The sequence below is a fragment of the Lineus longissimus genome, chromosome 7 (genome assembly GCF_910592395.1).
Source record: "Lineus longissimus chromosome 7, tnLinLong1.2, whole genome shotgun sequence".
Taxonomy (NCBI): domain Eukaryota; kingdom Metazoa; phylum Nemertea; class Pilidiophora; order Heteronemertea; family Lineidae; genus Lineus; species Lineus longissimus.
This window is the reverse complement of record NC_088314.1, coordinates 9,240,655-9,265,086: the sequence shown is the minus strand read 5'-3', so window position 1 is coordinate 9,265,086 and position 24,432 is coordinate 9,240,655. Positions and strand designations below refer to the sequence as shown.

At 40.9% G+C, this 24,432-nt stretch overlaps 2 protein-coding genes across 4 annotated transcripts in view; both read left to right on the top strand.

Moving 5' to 3' along the window:
- The first annotated feature begins 36 nt into the window (after nucleotides 1–36).
- LOC135491279 (MTRF1L release factor glutamine methyltransferase-like) lies at nucleotides 37–14,166 on the top strand. 2 transcript variants are annotated; one of them, XM_064777034.1, is made up of 8 exons: nucleotides 37–57; nucleotides 748–1,132; nucleotides 6,495–6,577; nucleotides 7,678–7,771; nucleotides 8,153–8,272; nucleotides 8,969–9,189; nucleotides 9,873–10,076; nucleotides 10,753–14,166. In XM_064777034.1, the coding sequence occupies exons 2-8, from the start codon at nucleotides 896–898 to the stop codon at nucleotides 10,796–10,798; spliced, it is 1,005 nt and encodes a 334-aa protein (XP_064633104.1). In that variant the 5' UTR covers nucleotides 37–57; nucleotides 748–895; the 3' UTR covers nucleotides 10,799–14,166. The 2 variants fall into 2 exon arrangements, with proteins under 2 accessions (XP_064633104.1, XP_064633103.1); XM_064777033.1 differs by lacking the exon at nucleotides 37–57 and having other exon boundaries at nucleotides 511–1,132.
- Nucleotides 14,167–16,605: 2,439 nt separating this feature from the next.
- Nucleotides 16,606–24,432, top strand: part of LOC135490724 (protein MON2 homolog) — a 307,158-nt gene continuing 299,331 nt past the window's right edge. The window contains exons 1-10 of one of the 2 annotated variants that reach the window (XM_064776123.1): nucleotides 16,606–17,159; nucleotides 17,382–17,445; nucleotides 18,027–18,154; nucleotides 20,470–20,601; nucleotides 21,496–21,628; nucleotides 22,214–22,314; nucleotides 22,821–22,946; nucleotides 23,193–23,387; nucleotides 23,835–23,959; nucleotides 24,149–24,273. In XM_064776123.1, the coding sequence (XP_064632193.1) occupies nucleotides 17,052–17,159; nucleotides 17,382–17,445; nucleotides 18,027–18,154; nucleotides 20,470–20,601; nucleotides 21,496–21,628; nucleotides 22,214–22,314; nucleotides 22,821–22,946; nucleotides 23,193–23,387; nucleotides 23,835–23,959; nucleotides 24,149–24,273 (1,237 nt within the window). In that variant the 5' untranslated portion in view covers nucleotides 16,606–17,051. Of the gene's footprint in view, nucleotides 17,160–17,381; nucleotides 17,446–18,026; nucleotides 18,155–20,469; nucleotides 20,602–21,495; nucleotides 21,638–22,213; nucleotides 22,315–22,820; nucleotides 22,947–23,192; nucleotides 23,388–23,834; nucleotides 23,960–24,148; nucleotides 24,274–24,432 lie in introns of both variants that reach the window. The other variant, XM_064776122.1, reaches the window with a different exon arrangement.

Genomic DNA, 24,432 nt, shown 5'->3' with positions numbered 1-24,432 from the left:
CACACTTCAATCCCACAATTCACCAGTTTTCAAGATGGTTGCTACCTCAATTTTCAGGTTGCAAATTGTTCTTTATTCTACATCGATTTTCTATACGAAAAATAACATTTATGGTTGAATAAATCGATCGACGTACTGATTAAGTGTTCTTCTATCAAATAGAGCCTTAGGATTGATTTTTTGTTCTTGTTTTTCCCTATAACACCTTCTGAAATATGACCTCCAAGTGGCCTTTCCCCTGTAGATCAGTGACAGTGTCAGTGTAGATACTGTACACTTCCTGTGTATTTGTATCCTGTATGTATGCTCATCATTGTTTTACCCGTCAGTGTGGATCAAAGTTCACTAGAAAAAGCTTACCTAGACTTAAGGAACGAGTTTACAATCCCCGATCACACCCCAAAAAAATGTCATCGGTTGACTAACCAAGCACCACTGTTCAATGGATTTATAGTTGAATGCGATCAAACTACGTCATTTCCGATCGGGGATTCTAAAGTTTAGCCAGACTTAAAGGTAGCACATGCCAAAGTCGCACACAGCAAGTTTGAAGACTTTGAATTTCTTCGTCACACTCACACACAGTCACACAAAGGCCAAATTTAGGCGCAAGGTAGTTTTTGGTAGTAATGGCACAAAATAAGCTAGGTTGAAATTTGATCCCTGTAGAACCGTTTCTCATCATCGTCATTGGTTGGGCATTCTTTAGGTTTTGGCTTTTCCTTTCTATTTTTCATTCACTTTCAGCTCATTACTTTGACTCGGAGTCGGATCCTCAACACAAGCCCAAGCTCTGCTGGCCAAGGTCTCTAGGACATGATCAAAATATCCTATGATGAGGTAGATGAAGCTCAGTTAGACACCTTCAAGTAAATCAACATCAAGCATTGCAGAAATGTCATTTCCATCCCGACTTTTTCCTGTTGGGTCTCGAATCGTCAAGAATGGATGCCTTGGAATGGTGGCAGCCAAAGGATCTTGCCAAATGTGCACTGAAATCGGGAAGCACGTCCCACCTCCGTCAGTTGGCGTTGTGAAAAGAAATTGGACACATCGCTTTACACAGGAAGGGATCTTCGAGCCGAGTGAATCAGCTGAGTTCATAATTGCTCATGCCTTGGGAGAAAAATCTGTAAGTTTTACACTTGATATTCTGCAAATGTCTGAGTCTCATCATCAATATGGTAGAACCTCTCTATTAATGTCACCCTATGGACTGACAAGTGCTGTCCTCAAGAGAGAGGTGTCCTGATTACAGAGGTCAAAATGAATGGAAACAACCAATTTGGCTCCAAAACTAGTGTCTTTGATGTCGTGTCCTTGGCTGAACAAACTCACATAAAACAGATGTAAGAAACCGACTCGAGATGTTTATTGTGCCGCCGTGATTCATCCTCCTGTTCCGGTTCCTAGCCCGGGTACATATATAATATGAATACAGAAAATGGAACGAAGTTCCACCACATCTCCCCTGATTAGACAAAATGTTTACATTTAAGTTCACAAATGAAACCTGCAAATTTTACCAAACTTCACTCAATGATTAGTTAGAGTTATACAGAGTTACACACTGTTACAGTGGTGTATTTCTAAACATGTTAACAAGTTTCAAGCAAGATAAACTTCAGAATGTTTATATTTTACATTCTCACAAATTAGGACAAGAACATGTCACAACCAGTGTGCATGGTCAGCGTCAACTTGTGCTGAAGATTCAAATTGGTATATTTGAAAGGCAAACTGATACATAATCATCCAAATGTTTTGGTCTTTCCCGACGTCTGGATGACCTTCTCAGTGCAACCTCACTGCCAGTGCCAGTACCAACATTGGACTCAGTGTGGTCACAACCCTGATGGGGTTCTGTGCTAACACCACTGGAATCACTGTCAATCTGTCTAGACTTGATAACACCGTCCCCATCTGTGCTATCAGTGGGACTTGTAATTTTGCCCTCCACAAATCGCTTTACATGCCCAGTAGACCTGAACCTTGTTGCTTTGGAATTTTGCAAAGTTAAACCACCACCATCTTTGTTCACAACTTCATACGGCTCTGGTTCAAAGAAAGGTTCTAACTTGTTTTCTCTAAACGGCTTCTGCAATAACACCTTTTCACCCTCCTTAATGCTAGAACTCAGAGCACCCCTCTTCTCATCAGCATAGGTTTTGGAAACTAGTTTGGACCTAGCGTCCCTCTCCCTCAGCTTGACCTGCCACTCGGCTTCTGTTGGTCTACCATGTTGCAACTGGAGCTTTGGCAATTTATCCCTTAACTCTCTACCCATCAATGCTTGGGCTGGGGATACTCCAGTAGCAACATGGGGGGTGTTCCTATATTGGAAAAGGAAATTTTCTACTTCCTTTTTCCAATCTTTCTTCTCAAGTTTGGCAATTCTAATGCATTTTAGCAAGGTTTCATTGAACCGTTCAATGTTGCCGTTGCTTTGGGGCCAGTAGGGCACGCTGGTTTTGTGTTCAATTCCAAGGTACTCCAGAAACGCATCTAAACCTGCAGCGTTAAAAGGAGGTCCATTATCACTTCTAACAGAAAATGGGAGGCCATGCGTTTGAAACATTGCATCCATAACCCTTGTCACATGACCTGTGTCAGTTTTTTTGAGTAAAACCACCTCAGGCCACCTGGAATAGTAGTCAGTGGTTACGAGCAAATGCTCGCCATTGCACACTTCCAGCAAATCTACTGCTAAATCAAACCACGGTCCGTCGGGTAATGCGGTGGACTTTATTGGTTCCGGTTTGGCACGTGCTCCAACCAATTGGCACGGGTGGCAGGCTCTGATAAAGGACTTCCTTATCGATCCCTGGCCACCAAGCCTTATTTCTAAGCCGGGCTTTGGTCTGTACCATGCCCTGGTGTCCTTCATGTGCCAGCCTTATCATTTTGTCTCTCAATTTCTCCGGAATGACAATCCTGTCCCCACGCATTACGAGACGCCCGTACAACCATAACTCATCTTTTACAGCATGGTAAGGTGACTGACTCAGATTAGACCAATCACTAGTCAAAATACACTCTTCAATAGCCTGTAGGGTTGCATCATTTGTAGATTCTTGCTCAATTACACTGGGTGTGATGGCAGCAGGCACTGCTTCAGTCACCACACTACGAGCAAATTCTTCAGTCTGCTTAGTTTCAACCTCAACGTTGCCAGAGTCCTCTATGGGCAGCCTACTCAACACATCGGCATAATTGTCTTTCCCTTTTATGTATTTCACCGTGTAGTGAAATTGCTGCATGAATAAAAGCCACCGTTCAATTCGAGCAGAGGGGGGCTTGGATCCTGGGCTGAGAACCCTTAACAAAGGCTTGTGGTCGGTCCGGATTTCTAACGTGGCCCCTAACAAAAATAAGATAAACTTCTCGCACGCCCACCTGACTCCAAGCGCCTCTCTCTCGAATTGAGAATACCTAGACTCCACATGAGTCAACTTTCGACTGGCATAATGCACTGGCTTGAAACTACCATCATGCTGCTGTTGTTCTAAAATCGCACCCAGACCAACTGGTGATGCATCCGTTACTATACGGGTCCTAGCACCCTGCTTAAAGTAAGCCATTACTGGACTTGAAGTCAACTTAGATTTTACATCTCTGAAAGCTTTGTCATGCACAGGCAACCACTCCCATTTGACCTGAGACCCTGTTAAGTCCCACAAAGGACTTGTGATGATAGCAAAATTCACTACAAATCTGGCACAAAACTGTGCTAGGCCTAGAAAGCTCCTAAGTTCTGCTTTGGTTTTAGGCTTAGGTGCCTCCACAATAGCTTTCACTTTGGCATCAGCTACCTTCAGACCCTTTGAAGTCATGTTGTGGCCCATGAACACCATACTGTCTCCCACATTGCACTTGGGGAAATTCAAGGTGAGTCCATGTTCATGCAATCTCTTGATAACCACTTCCACTCGCTCATATAGCTGGGCATAGTCCTCAGCTACCACGCGGATGTCATCGTGCAGGTTGCATGTCCCTGGACAACCCTTTAGAATTTGCCCGATGATACACTGGAATTTCTCAGTCGCCATATTCATGCCAAAATTAAGGCGTTTGTACCGATACAACGAATTGGGCCCAGCAAATGTAGTTATATCCCTACAGCTTTCATCCAATTCAATCTGATGAAATGCCATGTTTAAGTCTAGTTTACAAAAAACTCTTGCTCCAGAAATCTCTTGGAGCGTCTCATCAACCGTAGGTACAGGGTGCTTCTCTCTTTTAATGGCTTCATTGGCCCTTCTCATGTCCAGACACAACCTGATGTCGCCACTTGGCTTTTCGACAACCACCAAGGGGTTAACCCAAGAGGTAGGACCAGATATTGGCTCAATCACATCGAGGCCTTCCAACTCAGCCAACTTGTCACATACTTTTGCCCTCCGATTGAAGGGGATCCGTCGATGCTGGGCTACAGGCTTGACATTCTGGTCTATATGCAATTTCAATTTGTAATTCTTAAGTTTCCCTAGGCCAGTGAAAACCTGTGGATACTTCTTTCTCAAACTATGCAAAATTGAATGCACTTCCTTGCCAGCATCGCACGCATTCACTTCATACCCTACTTTCAGCAAATTCAGGTTCTCCGATGTAGGCCTACCCAGCAGTGTTGGCTGGTCCCCAGGAATTACAATGAAGTCAGCAACACAACAAGCACGTCCCGCCTGCAATCTTAGGGCACATTTTCCCAAGATTGTCAGTGGCTCCGTCGCACAATATGTGAAAACCTTGCTATTGGAAGCACGTAAATTCACATCTATGTCGGCATTTACCAATTTGAATGTATTTTCCGACTTTAAGTTGCAAGTTGCTCCTGAGTCCACGACTACATCAGTGCCAACGTTCCCAACTTTAACGCGCAAAACGTCACTTCGCAAATTTCTCCTTGGGACGTCACTACCAGTATCCTCAATTGACCTGAATGCATAGTATGCTGCCTCATCATCCTGGTTATTTTCGGACCCGGAGTCAGACTCCTCAATCCGATGCACCCTGTCACGTTGCCTACCACCCCAACCACCACGTGTACGATTACGACCACGACCACTCTCCTTGGACTTGGGGACACAATCCTCCCATTTGGCACGACACTCTGAGGCTCGGTGACCCAATCTGTCACATCTAAAACACTTGATGGTGCCGCCATCTTTAGCCCACTTATCAGCACTGGTACCAGTCTCAGCACTGGTACAGTCCTTTGCAAAATGGCCTAATTGACCACAGCGGAAACAACGTACATCGCCACGTGACTTGTTTTGGCCCCTTTTGTCTCTCGGGTTACTACCGGCCTTTACAAAATTGACAGACTTATGGTCACTCGGCACCAAAATCAATGCATCTTTGTCGTGATACGTTCTTACAATGTCAATTACTTTCATCAACGTTAGCTTATCTTCGCGATAAAGTTTACTCTTCAGCGGTTTATTCTTTATAAACAGCAACACTCTATCGCGGACCTGATCACTCGTTGTATCAGCGTTTCCGAACTCACAAGACTTAGCCAGCTCTTTCAATCGGGTCACGTAATTGTCGATACTCTCCCCTGGCTTGGGATCAGCCGTGAGGAATTTTTGTCTCGCAAGTGGCACATTTTTTTTTAACTTAAAATGACCATTGAGACAGTCCTTTAACTTGCCGAAATCGTTTTCCTCTCCTTGCTCATCAGCAGTTTTCGTCCGGAAAATGTCTCGGATACCCTCTCCGGCTATGTGGAGCATTAGTGCGCGCCTCTGCGCTGCATGCTGTACCCCCAACGCAGCCACAAACAAATCAAAGTCTTGTATCCAGCGCTCCCATCGCTGTGCGAGGGCCTCCGGCTCTCCAATGCAGTCAAATGCATCCACACACGGCAGCCCGCTCAGGGCCGTTGGCGCGGTTACTGGTGGGGCCATAACGAGATTTCCGACGGGGATTTTACAACTTTCGACACACAATCAATTACTTTCGAGCGTTTCTACTGAATGTCTAATCATTCATTGTTTGTTTTCATCCTCGTCGCCAATTTATGTCGTGTCCTTGGCTGAACAAACTCACATAAAACAGATGTAAGAAACCGACTCGAGATGTTTATTGTGCCGCCGTGATTCATCCTCCTGTTCCGGTTCCTAGCCCGGGTACATATATAATATGAATACAGAAAATGGAACGAAGTTCCACCACATTTGACAGAGAGGGTGTCCTTAATTCAGAGGTGCCCCTGAGCAAGGTTCCCCTCTCCATGTATGTACAGTGTCTAGTGTTGGGGGTCATCCATAATCTTCACATTTTCAAAAACATGTGAGCTTAAACCTAAAACTAAATGAAGAGTTCCTTAATTGTTTATCTGTGTTCTGCTCACAATGGTTGGAATTATGGTCTGCTTTTGAAATTGTCCAACTCATAGTCATAAAGCTACGTTGACAATATGTGTGGTCTCGAAATTAGGAGGATATGATTTTCAGGCATTGTTTCTGAGGAAGTTATCATATTTCTTTCAGCTGATCAATGTCAACCATGCCAGGCGCCTCACCAAGGAGCAGATAGAAACCATTAGACGGCTTTGTAAAGAGAGGCTAACAGGGTAAGAAACCAATTTGCAATTGATCAGAATTTTATTGTAATCGTCCAATACCTGCAATTTTATTTGTGTCTCTTCAAGAAATTTGATAGGGCAGGTGTCAAAATTGAAAAAACAGGTAAAGAGTATTTGCATGGTGTACTGAGAAGAAGGCCTGGGTTAGCTCCCCTCTGTTATAGAAAGTTCTATTTTTGGCTGTTCTGACACAACGCTATAAGCTGGGTGCTGCAGCTTTCTATTTTTTTCTTGAAGAAACTCTGTTTATACAACTTCGCACAAAATCTGTCGGAGTGGTACGTCGTCGCCACAGAGGGTCAGACCAGCATTATCATTACCACAGCCCATTCTTTCAGCTTTTATACCAGTATCCTGAGAACAAGGTTGATCAAACGAGGTTATCATGTGATAATGTAATTGCCACATTACAACAGAGGGGTAAGAGGTAGAATTTATATAACCCAAATTCAAAGCCTGTATAACTTGACAAAGATGGTACTAATATGTTCCAAAACTCACACAACTAATTAATGATACCAAATTCTGTCCAAATACCTGAGCGGGCCAAACCGGGTTTAAATCATCCCCCTATGGTTCATCTCTTAACATACCCATATATTTAAAGTAGATCCACCCAGCTATCTTAAGCACCTCAACAATTTACTACAGTGTCTTACTGCTTATGAGATTGCACCTAGTGTAACATACATTGTAGTTTGTAACGTAGCCAAATTTTTTAAACCCTAAACAGTACTGTGTATCTATTAAAATTGATAGCATTTTATAAATCTTGTTACAATATCCCCCTTGGTGGAAACATTGATTTCCACTGAATTCTACTAACAAAATAACACCCAGCAGTAACTAAAACAAACAATTGGGCTAAGTTTGTTATAGCCAAGATTTTGTCATGGTGTAAGACCACTCTTGGTGTTAAGATATGCAATCAATTTGGTCATACCATCCATCACAGAAAAATTGTTTGCAAATGAATCAGGAGATGAACAAGCATATACAGGAAATAATGCACCTTGTCCTTTAAGACGATATGTCTAACCATTGAAAAACATATTTCCTTTGCAATATATTTATCATTTTTGTTTCAGCAAGCCCATCCAGTATGTGATAGGAGAGTGGGATTTCCATGGCATCAAAGTAGACCTGAAACCTCCAGTCCTGATACCAAGGCCTGAAACTGAGGTATGAGAAGTGGTCTGTTCTTCTAATTTGTTTGCGTTGTCTTGTTGTATCAACATTTGCACAGGCGTACAAATTGTAGGCTTGGGGGAGGGGGGGGGGCAATAACCTGCCTACGTCTTCAGTGTTCTTCACAAGGCCATTTGTCAAGGTGTCCCGCCCTTCCTTGGCAGTTTACCTCGCACTTTGGGGCAACCACCCACCTTGCTCTAGAATTTTGTAAAGGGTTCCTATAGGGCCACCCTACCTTAAATGCTGGCCACCCTACCTTGTGTTGCACACTGGCAAAACTTCTTAAATCGCAAGGGTACCATCCTACCTTGAGAAGACCCTGTGGAGAACTCTGTTTGTTTCGTGTTTTGATCCGATGATATCTCCTTCCAGCATTTGGTTGATCTAGCCATAACAGACATCCAAGACCATAGATCGGAACTGTTCAGATGCTTGGAAATCGGTTGCGGTTCTGGAGCAATCTCGTTGGCATTATTGCGAGCATTTCCTCAGGTAAAGACTGATATGTTATTTTCATCATCGTCGTCATCATCACTATCACTTTAGCTGGCGTTGTATAAACCCAATTAGGATTTTGTCGGAGGTATGGAGTCCACTATTGGCTACTGTCTATCTATGTTGGATCTCTTACTTCCCTTGAATAGACACTCTGGTCCTGGGACTACAGCTTTAAGTCTCATCCGACAGACCCCAGAATATTCAAATGTTGAGTTGTGGAGGGCTGGGAATTTTACTTCCTTGAAAGCCACACCAGTTCATCTAGATATACAATCCTGGGTTCTCCCTGGGACTGAACCTGGGCCATATTGCATGGCAGCCAGCAAAAAAAGAAGTGGGTTATTTAAATTACTGCACCAGTCTATACATGTATGCACGGTTGGTCAGTCTCTCTATAATGGTTGTGGCAGTGAAATTAATTGCCTAAGGTCGCAGGCAATTACAGTAGAACCTCCCTCAGCGGACACCTCTCTATTAGGGACACTAGTTTTGGTCCCAAAGTGGTTATTTCCATTCAATTTGACCTCTCTAATCAGGACACCTCTCGAGTAAGGACAGTGCTTGTCAGTCCCGAGGGTGTCCTTAATAGAGAAGTTCTTCTGTAGTCCTGTGTTGGCGGAGTGCCCAGAAGAGAATTGCTGTTTGGAAATCATAATACATATACTGACTTCGCTTCTCATTTCTGTGTAGGTACACATGACTGCGATTGACCTCTCCCCGACCGCCTGTGATCTGACGAAACACAATGCAGCAAAGTGTGGCGTCATTCAACAGATGGACGTCCACTGTTTGGACTTAACAGAAGAAACTGTAAATAATGCACTCTTTTCTAAATCGCAGTATGAGCTCATTATTAGCAATCCGCCATATGTATGCACTCAGGAGATAGCGGAGTTACGCACGGAAATCAGGTGAGAGTCTGATAAGATTGCCGGGGTGATTTTCTGAACTTGGCATACGGAAACAGAGCTTCCAATGAGTACACTTTTGGAGTATTGATACTATTTTTTGACCGAGTATTAATACTCTTTTTGACCGACGCAAATGTAAAAAATACTCTTTGACTGCTGGATTTGCAAATGAAAATGCATTGGGAGTAAACTTTGGATGTTGGTTGAAGTAACTAGAATACTCCAAAAATTGAAATACTTTACCTTTCCAGTACTATTTGGACATTTTTGGGGTTGGCAGGTCCGGGATGACTACATGTACTGAAAGAATATTGTCACCCTGTCATTGGAAGTCACTGCAAAGAATCGCACCACTCCAGTTGACACAGTGATGACTTGCTGTAGCTAATTGACTGATTGAGTTACCTTCATGTATGTTGCCTCAGTCCTTCCATCGTCATATACCAGTGTTTTTTCAGTATTTCCAACCCTTGGTGAAATGGGCACACTTCAGATGTGTTGTGGCGGTCGAAATGAAACTGCTAATCAAAGCATCGCTAGCATTAGCATCTGAGCCTAGAAATTTCACCCGGTATCCAAACTCAATCTCGGGATGCCGCGTTTTAAAATCACTGTTATTATTTAATCATCTGTCATAGGGTACCAGTATCTGTGATATCTGTGATATTTCTTCTCATTTCTAGGGACTTTGAGGATCACAAGGCCTTGGATGGTGGGCCAGATGGTTTGCGCGTCATCAAATTTGTCTTAGCCGCAGCAAATAACGCATTGTGTGAGGATGGTTCACTTTGGCTTGAAGTCGGTGATGAACATGCAAAACTTATTCCTGACTTCGTCAAAGAAATGGATTTGCAGTATATTGGAACTCATGAAGACTTCACAAAAACGTACGTTTGAATCTCATTCTCCTTGATTTCAATATGCGTAGCTGAAAGGGGCAAGCCGTTCGTAATTACTGAAAATGGGTTCATACTCACTGTAGTCCTACTGTTCCTGCTCCTATCTTTTGGGCCGGCCCGTGTTGCTTGTCTCCTTGACCTCCTACCCTGGGTATAAAGTTTACTCCTCCAGAGCATATATTAGTTGTCTACTTGACTCCATTACACAAACTGAACTGACCAACTAGCAAAGTCCACCTGTTGGTTCTCTGTAAAACTACACTAATCTCACCACCTGGACTCAGGTGGTACTACTAAAAATTAACTGAATATCTTCCAATAACAGTTACTGGTGGTCGAGGAAAATAGCAATGCAGTTATACACAGTGCTATAGTGCAGTTATTATGCATACAAATTAGCTGAAACTTGGTATTTATAGTACTTTCATGTCTTTCTACACAACGGCAATGTTAAAATTCGTATTTAGTTTGTATTTGCGCATTTGGAACTTTTCAAATTCAATTACAAGTTTCAAATTTTTAACGAATGGTGTAGGCCTTTAAAGAGGTACTTCATCACATTTAAAATTATTCAAAAACACCATCAGGATAAATTACAGCTGACCAAATGTCTGTGCCCAAATATTGCCACATGAAATACATCGATGTTTACTTTCTTTTACAGGCCAAGATTTTGCCATCTGAGAAAGAGTTCAACAAAGAAGTCTTAATGAAAGTTGAAAAGGTCTCGGACAAGAACACTGTTCTGTCTGTTGTATGTGCCATGTATGTATGTATGTGCCATGTATGTGCCATGAAACACTTTATCGACCTGGAGAATCAGTTCCCAAACTGAAAGAGAATTTTATTTTGTCTACCAGTACACTTGTGTATTTAAGGCAGACCTTCCAACTTACCCAGCAGCCTACCCTGGGTAGTGTCTGGTAGATTCCTGGGAAAGATGTCCGTCACAAGACAACCGCCAAAATACGTGCGCATTGGTTAATTTTACTGAAATAAGATGTGTCCATCTGGTAACATGGACAATATGACAGAATATGCATTAAATATTGTGGTAAATTAACCACAGGTTCTTCTGTATAACATGCACATATTCAGTTCATGCAATTTGTTAACTATCAACAGGATAAACCGGCTGAGCTTTTGCCTCTATATGTGGTGTAAATCATGCTTGAAAAACCTTATTACTAGATGATTATGATATTATTCCATCGCAGAAAGGCCTTTTTTTCTCGACAAACTGGATTGCCTGCCTGATTCTCGAAAAGCTGGGAAATGGTTTTCCAGGTTGTTTATCAAATGTGCTATTAAAATTACTACCTCTAGTTTAGTGCTATCAGAATTGCTCTGTACAACCTTCAAACTTGAAATCTCCATTATTTCGGAATGAACAAATCATGCGCACATTCATTTTAAATCTCCTCTGCCTTGCATTAAGGATCACTCATTATAGGATACTGCTTATTCCGTGTTCCACAAGTGACATGCAAATATCAGTGCCGTATTCAACTTTTTAGTTATAGGGGTGGGGGGAGGTGTTAGTACCCCACTTTTTATCCCAAAAACGTGTTAGAAAACATGTTTTTCGATAACGTAAGGATGGGCAGTGACACCCCCATCCATGCAGTGGGCAATATCACCCCATCCTGCTAAATTTGGCCCTAGACGTGACAACTATTTATTTTTATTTGCCTGTTGTATGCTTGGCAAAGACCAAGTTAATGTGATTTTATGCTGTAGGCATGCATTTGTTTGAGGTGTAAGACATTTGGTCATTACGAAATTATGATGAATAGGTAGAGAGAGGTGCATATTAAATTCATTTTAGCTCTAATTGTTAGTCAAACCAGAATACATTTCATGGTGTTTTACATATATCCATGAATTGTTAGTCAAACCAGAATACATTTCATTGTGTTTTACGTGTATCCATGACTTTGTGCTAAAGAGGGTCCAACCGTCTTGTTTTGAAGTGAAAGATTATGAAAAGTTGTTAAACTGTTTTCTTGCATATTTGACCCCTCAGCCAATGCGACGGCGAGGGATGTTGTTTCATTTAGTATCAGTCTATTGTCTGTCAGATCTTCTGTCTGTCAGTCCATCAAAATGATGTAAATGCTCTAAATTGAGACTGCTTGAAGGTTTTCTTTTAATACATGGTAACTGCACAGGATGTCAGTTGAGGCTGTGTGATATGAAATCGGCTCGATCCAAATTAAGGTTTGACCACTAGGGGGCTTTTGCTGAAAACAGGAAACTTGCAATTGATGATAGCTTGAAATATGGTGAATGTGTCAACTAACAATACGTGACATATCAAACGGTCAAACAGGCTTTTGGTTTGACCTGATTTTTAAGGTCACGTAGGTCAATGGTCGAAAGTTCATGATTGGTCCATTGACCAATGATATAAACGCTTTATCTTGAGACTACAACATGCATATATCAACAAAACCAACTGTGCTACTTATCACCAACCTCAACTTAGTCTTGGGCTGAGGGGTATCACTCAGGTGCGACTAAGCATGGTATTTTGGGAACTTGTGTAGTGCCTTAAAAACATACAGGAATATTATGCTTTTTAAAAAAATAGGTTTTACAGTCTGCCCACATTTTGGGACCCAGTAGGTTTTTGGTACTGTGATTTCTGTGCACTATACAGCACAAGTCATGAAGCCTGAAAATTCATGGATCTCCTGATGTGTTTGTTTGCCTTTTGCATGTAAATAGCAGAGTAGAACATACGTAGAAATGTCCAGCCTATTTTGAAAGTTTCCCCTCAAATATATGTGGATGAGCTCAAAAGAATAAATATACAGATCTGATTAGCTGGGTTAGAGTTTTGCTACCTGCATGTAATTGATCACCCCAATCTCATGACTCACGAAATTGTTGTTTTACTGCCTTTTTCCTTATAAATAGCAAAGCAGAGTAAACCATGTGTAGAAATGTTCAACCCATTTTTAAAGTTGCCTCTCAGACATGCGTAGATAAGCTCACGTGTCGCCTAAAAGAGTAAAGATCTGATACGGCAGGTAATTTTCTCTGATCTCCGCTACAGGGTTCGAGTTTCACTGCATTAATCGATCACCCCAATCTTGTGACTCCTAAAACGTGTCTTTTCTGGCTAATTTTTGCATTTATTCTTCATTCTGAGGTGGTACTTAGAGAGAATTGTGTGTGGTTGTTGATAAAAAATTTTTTGCCTGCCTCCATTCATTGGCCATCTACCATCTTAGTTGCTTTAGGCAGGCAAACAAAGGAACGATATCTTAAGGATGGCCTTTTACTTATCAACTGTATAAGGCTATAATGAAACTTGGTGGCGGGCCATGAGTGTACTTATTTAGTCCACAGCTTATTTTTGCACACTTTTTTTATGGCAATAAGGTTAGAACCTCAAGTGTGGTTTCATTGTGAGTTTTCAAAATATAGAAGTGGTTTATCAAAAGACACTATGTAGACTCATCAGGTTGGTAAATCTCAACATTTTTTTCGAAAGGCATAGATAGAGCAGTAGCTAGCGGGGGGGGGGGGGGGGGGAATGCCCACCCAGAAGTCACCCAGAAGGCAAAATAGTCTGTTTTTGCGACAACTCGCTGTTAAGGGATCCTTGCCTGACCGGTCACATTCAAAACGTTCATGTTAAGTATATTTTGCCTTTTATTTTAGAACCCTCAAACTTTTAAGCTGTTCAGGTCGCAATCTCATTCCTTTTTGAAGAACTCAATAAAGACCACAACAGTGGTGATATAAGTTGGTAGGTGTACAGGACACAAAGAGTACCCAAAAAGTATTTGAAAATATAGAGGTATTAATATGAGTTTTGAAATTTTTAACTGTATTTTGGTAATGATCTATTGAATGGGTAGTACATTTAGAGGATGTAACTCATGGGAAACTTATACGTTTATTGCAACTTTTGAAATAAATTGTTAGAGAGTATTTTCCCTTTTTAAGAATCTATCATGTGGCTTCACCCTGAATTTATTTTGCATGTATGTAAACACGTATTATTTAAGATTGTTTTGTTAGTACTTAAAGCTTTAAATAAAGAGAAATGCTTTTTAAAATATAATGTCTGTGTTGGTCTCATTATTATTATTTATTTTTCTTAAGAAACTGTTCTTTGTATAATAGAATACAATGAAACGGCCAGGGGCCATTGTGTTCACCGTATAGATATTTGGTGCTTGGGAATTCATCCTGGTTGAGAAACATTGTACATGTATAGTATATAGGTCAAACCAAAGTCGGTATGACATGTGATGTATCGTTGCTTGGAGTAAGTACCATAAGAATATCATAAAAAACAAGTCACTAATAAACGAGATATTGCACTTTTTACCTATTTTAGTTTTGGCCTCCTGGAGGCCAATTTGAGTACCAGATCAGATCGAAATTCGGTGTCTGAGGTTACATGACGTAGGAAGTCATGTGTACCAAATTTAAAGTTCATAGCTTTAGTGGTTAAGAAGCGTGCCATAGTTACACTTAAAGGACCAATTTACGCCATTTGACCTCTGTGACCATCAAAAGCAGGTCAAATCAAAACCTCGTATGATATGGGATGTATCCTTGCTGAACCTAGAACCTACCATAAAAATGTTATTGAAAACGAATTACTAATAAGCGAGATATCACACTTTCTAGGTTTTCACTTTTGGCCCCCTGGTGGCCAAGTGTCTCACCACGGATGAGTCTTGCATTCTGATAGTGACATGAAGATGGCCACCTGGGATGTGCCTTTTGTGTGTCCCTGGTCATGTGGTTGTGACTTGTATCACCATTGGTTTATCTTTAGCGTCTCCAACAGATGTGTCTTGAATCTTGATAGTGACATGAAGGTGGCCACCTGGGATGTGCCTTTTGTGTGTCCCTGGTCATATGGTTGTGACTTGTATCACCATTGGTTTATCTCTAGCGCCTCCAACAGATGTGTCTTGAATCTTGATAGTGATATGAAGGTGGCCACCTGGAATGTGCCTTTTGTGTATCTGGTCATGGTTGTGACTTGTATCAACCATTATTGGTTATTTAGTGTTTCCCACGGATGTGTCTTGTATCTTGAATGTGGCACGAATGTACCACCTGTGATATGTGTCCCTGGTCATGGTTTTGACTCCAACATCAAAGCAGTGCTTCTATCACTCTGACATTGGCATGTCTTTAGTTTGACTTGGATAACAAAAGATGAAGGTGGCCACCTGGGATGTGCCTTTTGTGCGTCCCTGGTCATGTGGTTGTGACTCCAACATAAAAGCAATACTTCACCATTGGTATAATCTTTAGCGTCTCCAACAGATGTGTCGTGAATTTTGATAGTGACATGAAGGTGGCCATCTGGAATGTGCCTTTTGTGTGTCCCTGGTCATGTGGTTGTGACTCCAACATAATAGCAATACTTCACCATTGGTATATCTTTAGCGTCTCCTACAGATATGTCGTGAATCTTGATAGTGACATGAAGGTGGCCATATTGAATGTGCCTTTTGTGTGTCCCTGGTCATGTGGTTGTGACTTGTATCACCATTGGTATATCTTTAGCGTCTCCAACAGATGTGTCTTGAATCTTGATAGTGACATGAAGGTGGCCGCCTGGGATGTGCCTTTTGTGTGTCCCTGGTGATGTGGTTGTGACTCCAACATAATAGCAATACTTCACCATTAGTATATCTTTAGCGTCTCCAACAGATGTGTCGTGAATCTTGATAGTGACATGAAGGCTGCCATCTTGGATGTGCCTTTTGTGTGTCCCTGGTCATGTGGTTGTGACTTGTATCACCATTAGTATATCTTTAGCGTCTCCAACAGATGTGTCTTGAATGTTGATTGTGACATGAAGGTGGCCATATTGAATGTGCCTTTTGTGTGTCCCTGGTCATGTGGTTGTGACTTGTATCACCATTGGTATATCTTTAGCGTCTCCAACAGATGTGTCTTGAATCTTGATAGTGACATGAAGGTGGCCATCTTGGATGTGCCTTTTGTGTGTCCCTGGTCATGTGGTAGTGTCTCCAACATAAAAGCATACTTCACCATTGGTATATCTTTAGCGTCTCCAACAGATGTGTCTTGAATGTTGATATTGACATGAAGGTGGCCATCTTGGATGTGCCTTTTGTGTGTCCCTGGTCATGTGGTTGTGTCTCCAACATAAAAGCATACTTCACCATTGGTATATCTTTAGCGTCTCCAACAGATGTGTCTTGAATGTTGATATTGACATGAAGGTGGCCATCTGGAATGTGCCTTTTGTGATTGTGTGTCCCTGGTCATGTGGTTGTGACTTGTATCACCATTGGAATATCTTTAGTGTCTCCCACGGATGAGTCTTGCATCTGATTGTGACATGAAGTTGTTTTTTATGTCTATCATTGATCAACTTAACTCAATACCAGTATATTGATCACTTTTGAACATGTTGAACTGGGCAAATACTTTGTAGCAGACAGCTTTTAGTTCCATCTTTTCCAGAAATGGCGCATGGTGACGTCCAAAATCAAGATGGCGACGATGTGGTGACTTGTGGCAGGCCAACACATCAAATTAATCTGTTGATTGCTGGAGATCTATTGATCTGACGGAGTTACCGTTTACCGAATAGCAAGAAAATAACAAGAATTATCAATAATACCTGTCGCTTTTGCGTGTTTTCAATCGAAACCGCGTAAAAATTGACCAAACCCAATCGTAAAATTTGTGTAAATCTGTGTAGATTTCATGTACATTTACACTACAGATTTTGTTCTGAACCCTTTCATCTGAAATTCCCATAGGGAAGATAGCTTGCACCTATCCAAAAAGCCCTCTCTGCTATACCAACTGTGTATTTGTAAGTGGAGGTCCCAAGAACCTCCTTTCGTCAGTTAAGCAAGCCACAATTTAGAAATAGACTGTTGATTTTGGCTGACGATACTTGTCTTTGATTGATCGTTCGACTTGCAAACATTTCGCATCAAAATGGATACAACAAAGATTGCTGTGGCAAGGAAACTTGTTGAGAATCTTCTCACTGATCTGCGATCTCTATCAAATGAATCAAAAAGGAAATTTGTGCCGGTGAAAGAGGTGAGTAGGCGGCGCCACAATAAATTAATATTGAGCCTTGTGCAAATGATGTAAACATTCAGGAGCCATTTCACTATCCTCTTCCTAATCCTAGCTTGTTTTGTTCCGGCCTTGGTTCGTCTTTGTCGAAAAGGTCCATTACATGGAATTTTTTCCTTTGAACCATAAATGCTGGCATTTTTTCAGGTTAATTTCTGCTGTATTATTCACTTGTTTCTTCAGGCTTCTGAGGCGGCAATGCTGAAGTTGCGTACCATCACTGCAAAATCGGAAGAAATCATTCCAGGTCAGTAAAATCCCAAGTTTCAGTTTCCCTCACAATGATAAAAGCAACATGAATTTGGGCTACTGAATTCATTGTCTGTTAATTGATCTGAGGCAAGAGGTTAATTGACTGATTGGTGAATGAAATCGTTTGATTAACCAGCTTTAACTGACTGATTGCATGGAGGTCCCTATAGAAAGCAGTCAGTTGTGTAACCAATCAGAATACCAATCGGAGTAGCCTAGTGATTGAAATAAGCTAGAATCAAAGTGAAAGAAGTACAGAAAAACCTAGAATGGGATTCGAACTAATTTTTGGATTGCTGGTCTGCTACTGCTCTTCCCCTGTCCAAGAATTACGTGACAGAGAGGGAACCTCTCCAACCGGGTAGGTTTCCTCAGGGTCACTGGTTTCCTCCTACACTTTACAGTACAAACCGCCCAATATTGTGTCTAGAGCTACATGTAATGATCTTGGAGATACTCAGGCCCAGCTCACAACTAATTTTTTCAAGGAAGTCACTTATATTATCTTAACGCATCCTATTCATAGGTTAGTATCTAAAATCTTGTTCATTCAAACTGACAATCTCTCTGTTTCAGGTTTGATCCATGCCAACCCTGAAATTCTTCAACCTTTTATCCTTGGCTGTGAGACCAAGCATGCCAAAGTAGTCCACATCACTCTGGTAGCTGTTCAAAGGCTCGTTCAGCATGAAGCTCTCTCAAAGGTTGGTTGCAGTCAGATTTTGCAAGACTATGCCGTTAGTTTCAGTCATTCTAAACAGCATCCACCAGGTTTAAAGTCAGGTATAAAGTCATCAAAATTAAATTAAGTAGCCATAAACTTAATAAGTACACTATAAAACACATTTCCTGAAAATTTCATGACATTTGGGTGTAAGATAAGGGAGGTGTTGTCTAAAATCACAGGGCTCCTGTTGTATTGGGAAGCCCTATCATTTCCTCCAAGTCAAATCCAACATGGCCGCCGCCAGGGTGGTGGACGCTGGTACATTTTAGACAACAACTTGCTAACTCTAGCACACAAGTGTCATGAAACGATCAGGAAATTTGGAACTTGTCCTGCTTATTTCGTTCATGACCATTAGATTTTATTTTGATGGCTTTAAATATGCTTTTAAACCTGGTGGACGTTGGTGGACGCTGTTTAGTATGACCTGTTAGTTTAGCCTTCAGGAAATAAAGCTCCAGGCCAAATGATTAATGAAAAAGCTGTTGACCACCGAGCTGTAATCAGTACAAGCTGTTTGAAGTCGACCAGTACACATCATTTGCAGTCGAGCCTATTTGGACACAATTACCCGTTGATTTCTCGCTTTGTAATAGCTTGTAACCAGAGAGGACACCTTTCATCATGAAGTGTCGGAGTCACTAGGTCAGCAAACCCAATTGGCACCTAACCGTATAATATAACACCCCATGCTTGACCAATAAAATCCACCGTGTGGGGGTGGGTTCAAATAAATCTAAAATGATGGGTGGGTGGGAAAAGAACTTACTTGGATACTATAGTGATAGCAACTCAAGTAAGGTACATTAATAATTAAATCTTTATCAAAGTGGCTAATCTTACGTCTAGTCGTATCTTAGGATTTATGCGATTTTAGAGATTAAACTGAGGATCTAGGGAGATAAGACTAGTGTAAAGGAAGGGTTAGGGTTAGGGTTGGCGCTAGGAGTAAGTGTTAGGGTCAGGGTGAGCATCAGGGTTAGGATTAAGGCCCAAAAAGGTGAAAATGATCGTCGTAAGAATAACCAGTAGTTTGTATGTAAAATGCATTAGGGATCGTCATAAGAATAGCCGCGGACAATCTTTATTAATACATGTAGCGTAACCAGTTTTGTGTGAAACAATGTTTCACAGAGTCAAATGCAAATACACATAGTATATGATTCATGAAGCTGTGCTCAACTCAAATATCTTGATACAACCAGTACTTAAGGTCCAAGCCTACGTTATTGACATGGCCAAGCAAAGGCCACCTAACAACAACTTTCCAACATCACTGCCACTGCATGGGCCTACAATGTAGTCAACAACATGTCAACAAACATCTCTAACTTCAAATTTGAAATCAAGACTATGCCAAGTCAGACAGGCTACATAAAATTGTGCAAGGGGATGCCATGGGCAGGTTTGGGCTTCCTTAAAAAGCTTCTATTTCATAATTTTTATAATAATTGGTATTTGACAGCAAAACATTTGGAAATGTGGAATGGACATGATGGAATGATGAATGAAGGAGCAGACGCTTTCCCAGAATGCAATTCAATTAATTCTCAAAAAATTAGCCACTCATTGTTAATTTATACCATTACTCTTATATAAATTCTAATGTCCTAACATAATTTTCTTATTGACCAAATTTAATTAAAAAGCTCTAATAGTTTGAAATTATAGAATAATACTAGTTTCCTAAATATGTAAAGATGCCAGCACCTCCTATACTGTTACCAATGGCAACTGCAACAGTAGTACGTAAAACAGGGATCTGAAACTGGAACCAGGTTACATCTAAAAAAAGGATCCGAATATCAAAATCTTTTGAATTTTGATTAAAATAAAAATCTCTAGAACTTTGATCTGGTTACACGTACAGTAGAACCTCTCTATTAAAGACACCCTCGTGATGGACAGGTGCTGTCCTTAATAGAGAGGTGTCCTGATTAGAGAGGTGTCCTGATTAGAGAGGTCAAATTGAATGGAAACGGCCAATTTGGGACCGACAGTGGACTTGATGCAATGACGCCATTGACTGACATCACGCTTCGCATACGGTTGAAAATCCTTTGAGCTATTATTCAAGTTTAACCACCGCTAATTTCTCTTACGTGTAGCAAGCGATTTATGCGTAAAAAATTCCCTTAGAGGCTCTTAGAAAACGTAATCGTTAACGGAAAACGTTGGATTGCAAAACCTCACTAATAAAGTGCCAAGTTGTATGATAACCTCTATCATTGTTGATGTCAGATGAGTTTTGAACATTTTTGATGTAAATTAATCTTGTTTTTCTGTTTCCAGGCTGGGGCTAACAGCGTTATTGGTATGCTGTGGGGCCTAATGGAAGCAGGCGTAGAAGAACTGAAAGTGCTTCAAACTGCAATTGTGCTGCTGACCACCAATGCTATCATAGAGCATGAGGCTCTCTCAAAGGTAAACAAATCCATGGAACCTCCCTTAGACGACACCTCTGTTAGCAGGACATTGTCTCTATTGAGGACACTGAATTGGTTGTTTTAATTTAATTTGAACTCTGAAATCGGGCACCTCTCTATTGGGGACAGCATCTATCAGACCCAAAGGTGTCCTTATTATTAGAGAGGTCTACTCTACCATACATAGTTATGGTCTATTCAAATGTCATAGACAAATGCTGTCTCTTAAGACTTCCTTTTCAAAATTTTACATTCCTCTTTGGATTTAAAAATAGAAGTAGAATTGAAGGGAAAATGATGTTTATTTTTATTTATTGAGTTTATTCAGAGGGCGCCGGTGTATATTTATACACATTATGGCTGCCCTCGCACACTATTACATAATTATAATAACAAACGATGGACGGTGCAGATGAACAAGAAATACAAAAGTTGCTGATTCAATTATACCAATAATACAAAGTAAGTAGCGCCGGCGTAAGTAGCTGTGGGTATACAGTGAAGAATACATATATTTGTAAGGTTAGAAGGTGAAACGCTTTGTTTGAATAAAAAAATTGTGTACAAGAGTAAATATAGATGTGCTCAAATTGGGGATATCTTGAATGCCATAGATTAACAAATTGACAGTTTCTCTTGTTGACAACCTCGGAAGACGGATTGTTGAACCCTCTAATGTGATAGCTAGATTTGTTAGTAATAAATTCCTGGATTCCGCATGATGTTTAGCCTCTGTTTGCACAAAAATTGAGGCCATAGGAAGGCTGAGCTGAAATTAACCATGGGCAGCACCACGTTCTATCCCCATCTGGTGGCCTGATGAAGAGATACTAAACTAAACACACTTGTCTATTAAGAATGTGTCCTTAAAATTTTCATCTCGCTTTTTCAGGCGATAGTGCTCTGTTTCCGGCTCCACTTCACCAAGGACAGCACCACCATCAACACAGCGGCCGCGACTGTCCGTCAGCTAGTCAGCGTAGTATTTGAGCGCGTCATTATAGAAGATAATACATCACATGAAGGTCAGCCAGGTTAGCACTTCTGCATGCACTTTTTTGTTTTAGCCTGCAAGGGCTGTTTTGCACAATTTAATTTGCTTTGTGTTCAATTTTACTCTTTCTTCACTCTACACTACGAGGACTGTATTCAGAGAACGTATTTTGCTGCAGGGAGTATTCCTCCTCCAACGTGGGATGAACATTTTTTCGACCATACCCTTGTTAAAAAATGAAGGCTCGTCCTCAGTTAGAAGTGGGCTGGTCGAATTTCACTTCCTGCCAGGACGCATGGCCTGTTTGAAATTGACCAGCATTGAGGTCATGTAAGACCCATATCAAACACTGTACAAAAAGAACAGTTAAATGACTGTTTACCTTAAGACAAGAATTTGTTTATCAACCAGGTAGTGGCCTTACCTTGGTATTGCGTTTATTGGCCTACTGTCTGTATCTTCAGCCAGAAAATGAGTTCATCACAAGCTACTAATATAATACCTTTTGTGGAAATATTGTGGTGCATTATATAATAAGTCGATAGGGTACTGATTTAGTAATATATCAGCTTATTATTTGAGTTTTCAGTTTAACAGCTCTTTTTATTCTTTTTAGGAGCTCTGGAGACCTTACCACATGAACAGCTAAAAGCCGGCTGCAAACATCCTCCAAAATCATTGAGATCCAGTGCACAGGATGCCTTTATGTTATTCCAGGTTTGTAGTGACTTGTGATTTACTGTATGCTTTAGGGTGTACTTGTGCACTTGCCCAAGACAACCTAATTATCATACAAACAAGTTTCTTCAGTAAAGTTTCTTCAGTAAAGTTTCTTCAGTAAAGTTTCTTCAGTAAGTTTCTTCAGTGAAGTTTCTTCAGTGAAGTTTCTTCAGTGAAGTTTCTTCAGTAAAGCTTCTTCAGTAAAGCTTCTTCAGTAAAGTTTCTTCAGTAAAGTTTCTTCAGTAAAGTTACTTCAGTAGTTGTCCAGAGAGAAGTATTCTGTACCCTTGGACAGGGTCCAATTTCCCACTTTTTCACTTTCCCTGGACAACCAAATCAATGAACAAACAAGTTACTGCAGTGAAGAAGTTCTTGAGTTTTGATATAAAACCTATTGCAGGGCAACTGTCCAATTGTTAAGGCCAAGAAGACTGCTTGGAGCACTTGTCATTCTGGTAACTGTAGAAAACCATCTTCTATAGTCATGTTCTTTTTCCTTCCAGGATTTCTGCCAACTAGTCAATGCTGACCAACCATTCTGGCTGGTTGGGATGACTGAGATGACTCGGACGTTTGGTCTTGAGTTGATGGAGTCCGTGTTGACAGGTTTCCCTGATGTGTTCCTAAATGTGAGTGCAGACGTTCAGTTAGCTAACAGTAATGAGATTGGATTAGATGAGTCATATAGCATTAAAATCATTCAAAATACAGTTTATCAAATATCTGTGCAGATATGTTGCCACATGAAATGCTTTGGAAATTTTTATCAAACATTCATGGGACAAATGTCTTTGTGCCAGAAAAGTAATGTTGGCCATTTTGGTGAAAATGAAGTTAGACCATGTTTTACCGTAAGATTAATCTGCCTCTTTCAGCATCCTGAGTTTAGCTTCTTACTGAAGGAACGCGTGTGCCCTCTTGTAATCAAGTTATTCTCGCCAAGTCTCAAATATCGGCAGGGACTACCAGCACCGCCGTCACCTACACCAGTCGAGAAACCATACTTTCCAATTGTTATGAGATTGTTGCGGATAGTCAGTGTACTCATCAAGTCATATTATTCATTATTGGTAAGTGCTTTTTTTGGATAGTCAATTTTTATTAGCTTACCAAGCTCTTACAACCACATGTCATCTGTTGTCAGCATCCATCAGTCTGATTTGATTCACCTCTTGGCCACAAGGGGACCAAATCCGAAAACCTCAGAAGTGCTCTCAAGTCCTGTGCTAATGACCATATCATCTCCACCTTTTTCATCACAGAAACATGTGATAAGGATACTGTTTACAAAAATCTGAGTTTTCATTTTGATGTACGTTTATCTCAAAGCCATTGGGTGTAGCTCAAGTGACTAAATTTATGGTCAGTTATCTGATAAGTCTCTGAAGATCTGTGCAATCTTATTTCTGGTGTACACACCTGAAGGTGACCGCATAGCCCCTGGGTTGACCCATGCATTTCAGCAGAGCTCACACAAACTGATGTTTTCTAAATTGTGATTTATTTTTCCACTTCAGGTAACCGAGTGTGAGATTTTCCTTTCGCTTCTGGTCAAGTTTCTCGATGCCGACAAACCAATGTGGCAGCGCTCATTGGCGCTGGAAGTCTTACACAGATTATGTGCTGATCCTGAACTTTTAAAGTAAGTTTCCTTGTGCAAGGATGATGTTTTTTTGAACCCAAGAGATACTATAATTCAGGAATTATTCACATTTATAAAAGTTGCCTGAAGGATAGGCAAATCTATCCTTGTCCTTTTTATAAAAGACAAAAATATGGACATGTCTAGTTTATCTACCTGTAACTCTTTTTGAATTGTAAACTTTTTCAGGTCGTTTTGTCAGAGCTATGACATGAAGCAACACTCGACGAAGATATTTCAAGATATCGTCAATGGTTTAGGAGCTTTTATCCAATCGTTGTTCATCATTCCTACTCCACCTGGTGGCGTCGCTGGTAAGCATCTGTCCTTGTCGTTAAAGTGTTTGAAAAAGTGTCTTTGGTAACTAGGGCCCCCAAAAGTCAGGACCGTATTTTAACCAAAATCCTTCAGCAGAACCTTTCATCAGACAAAGCACCATCAAACATCTTATGTCTGGGGAAATACACCCTATT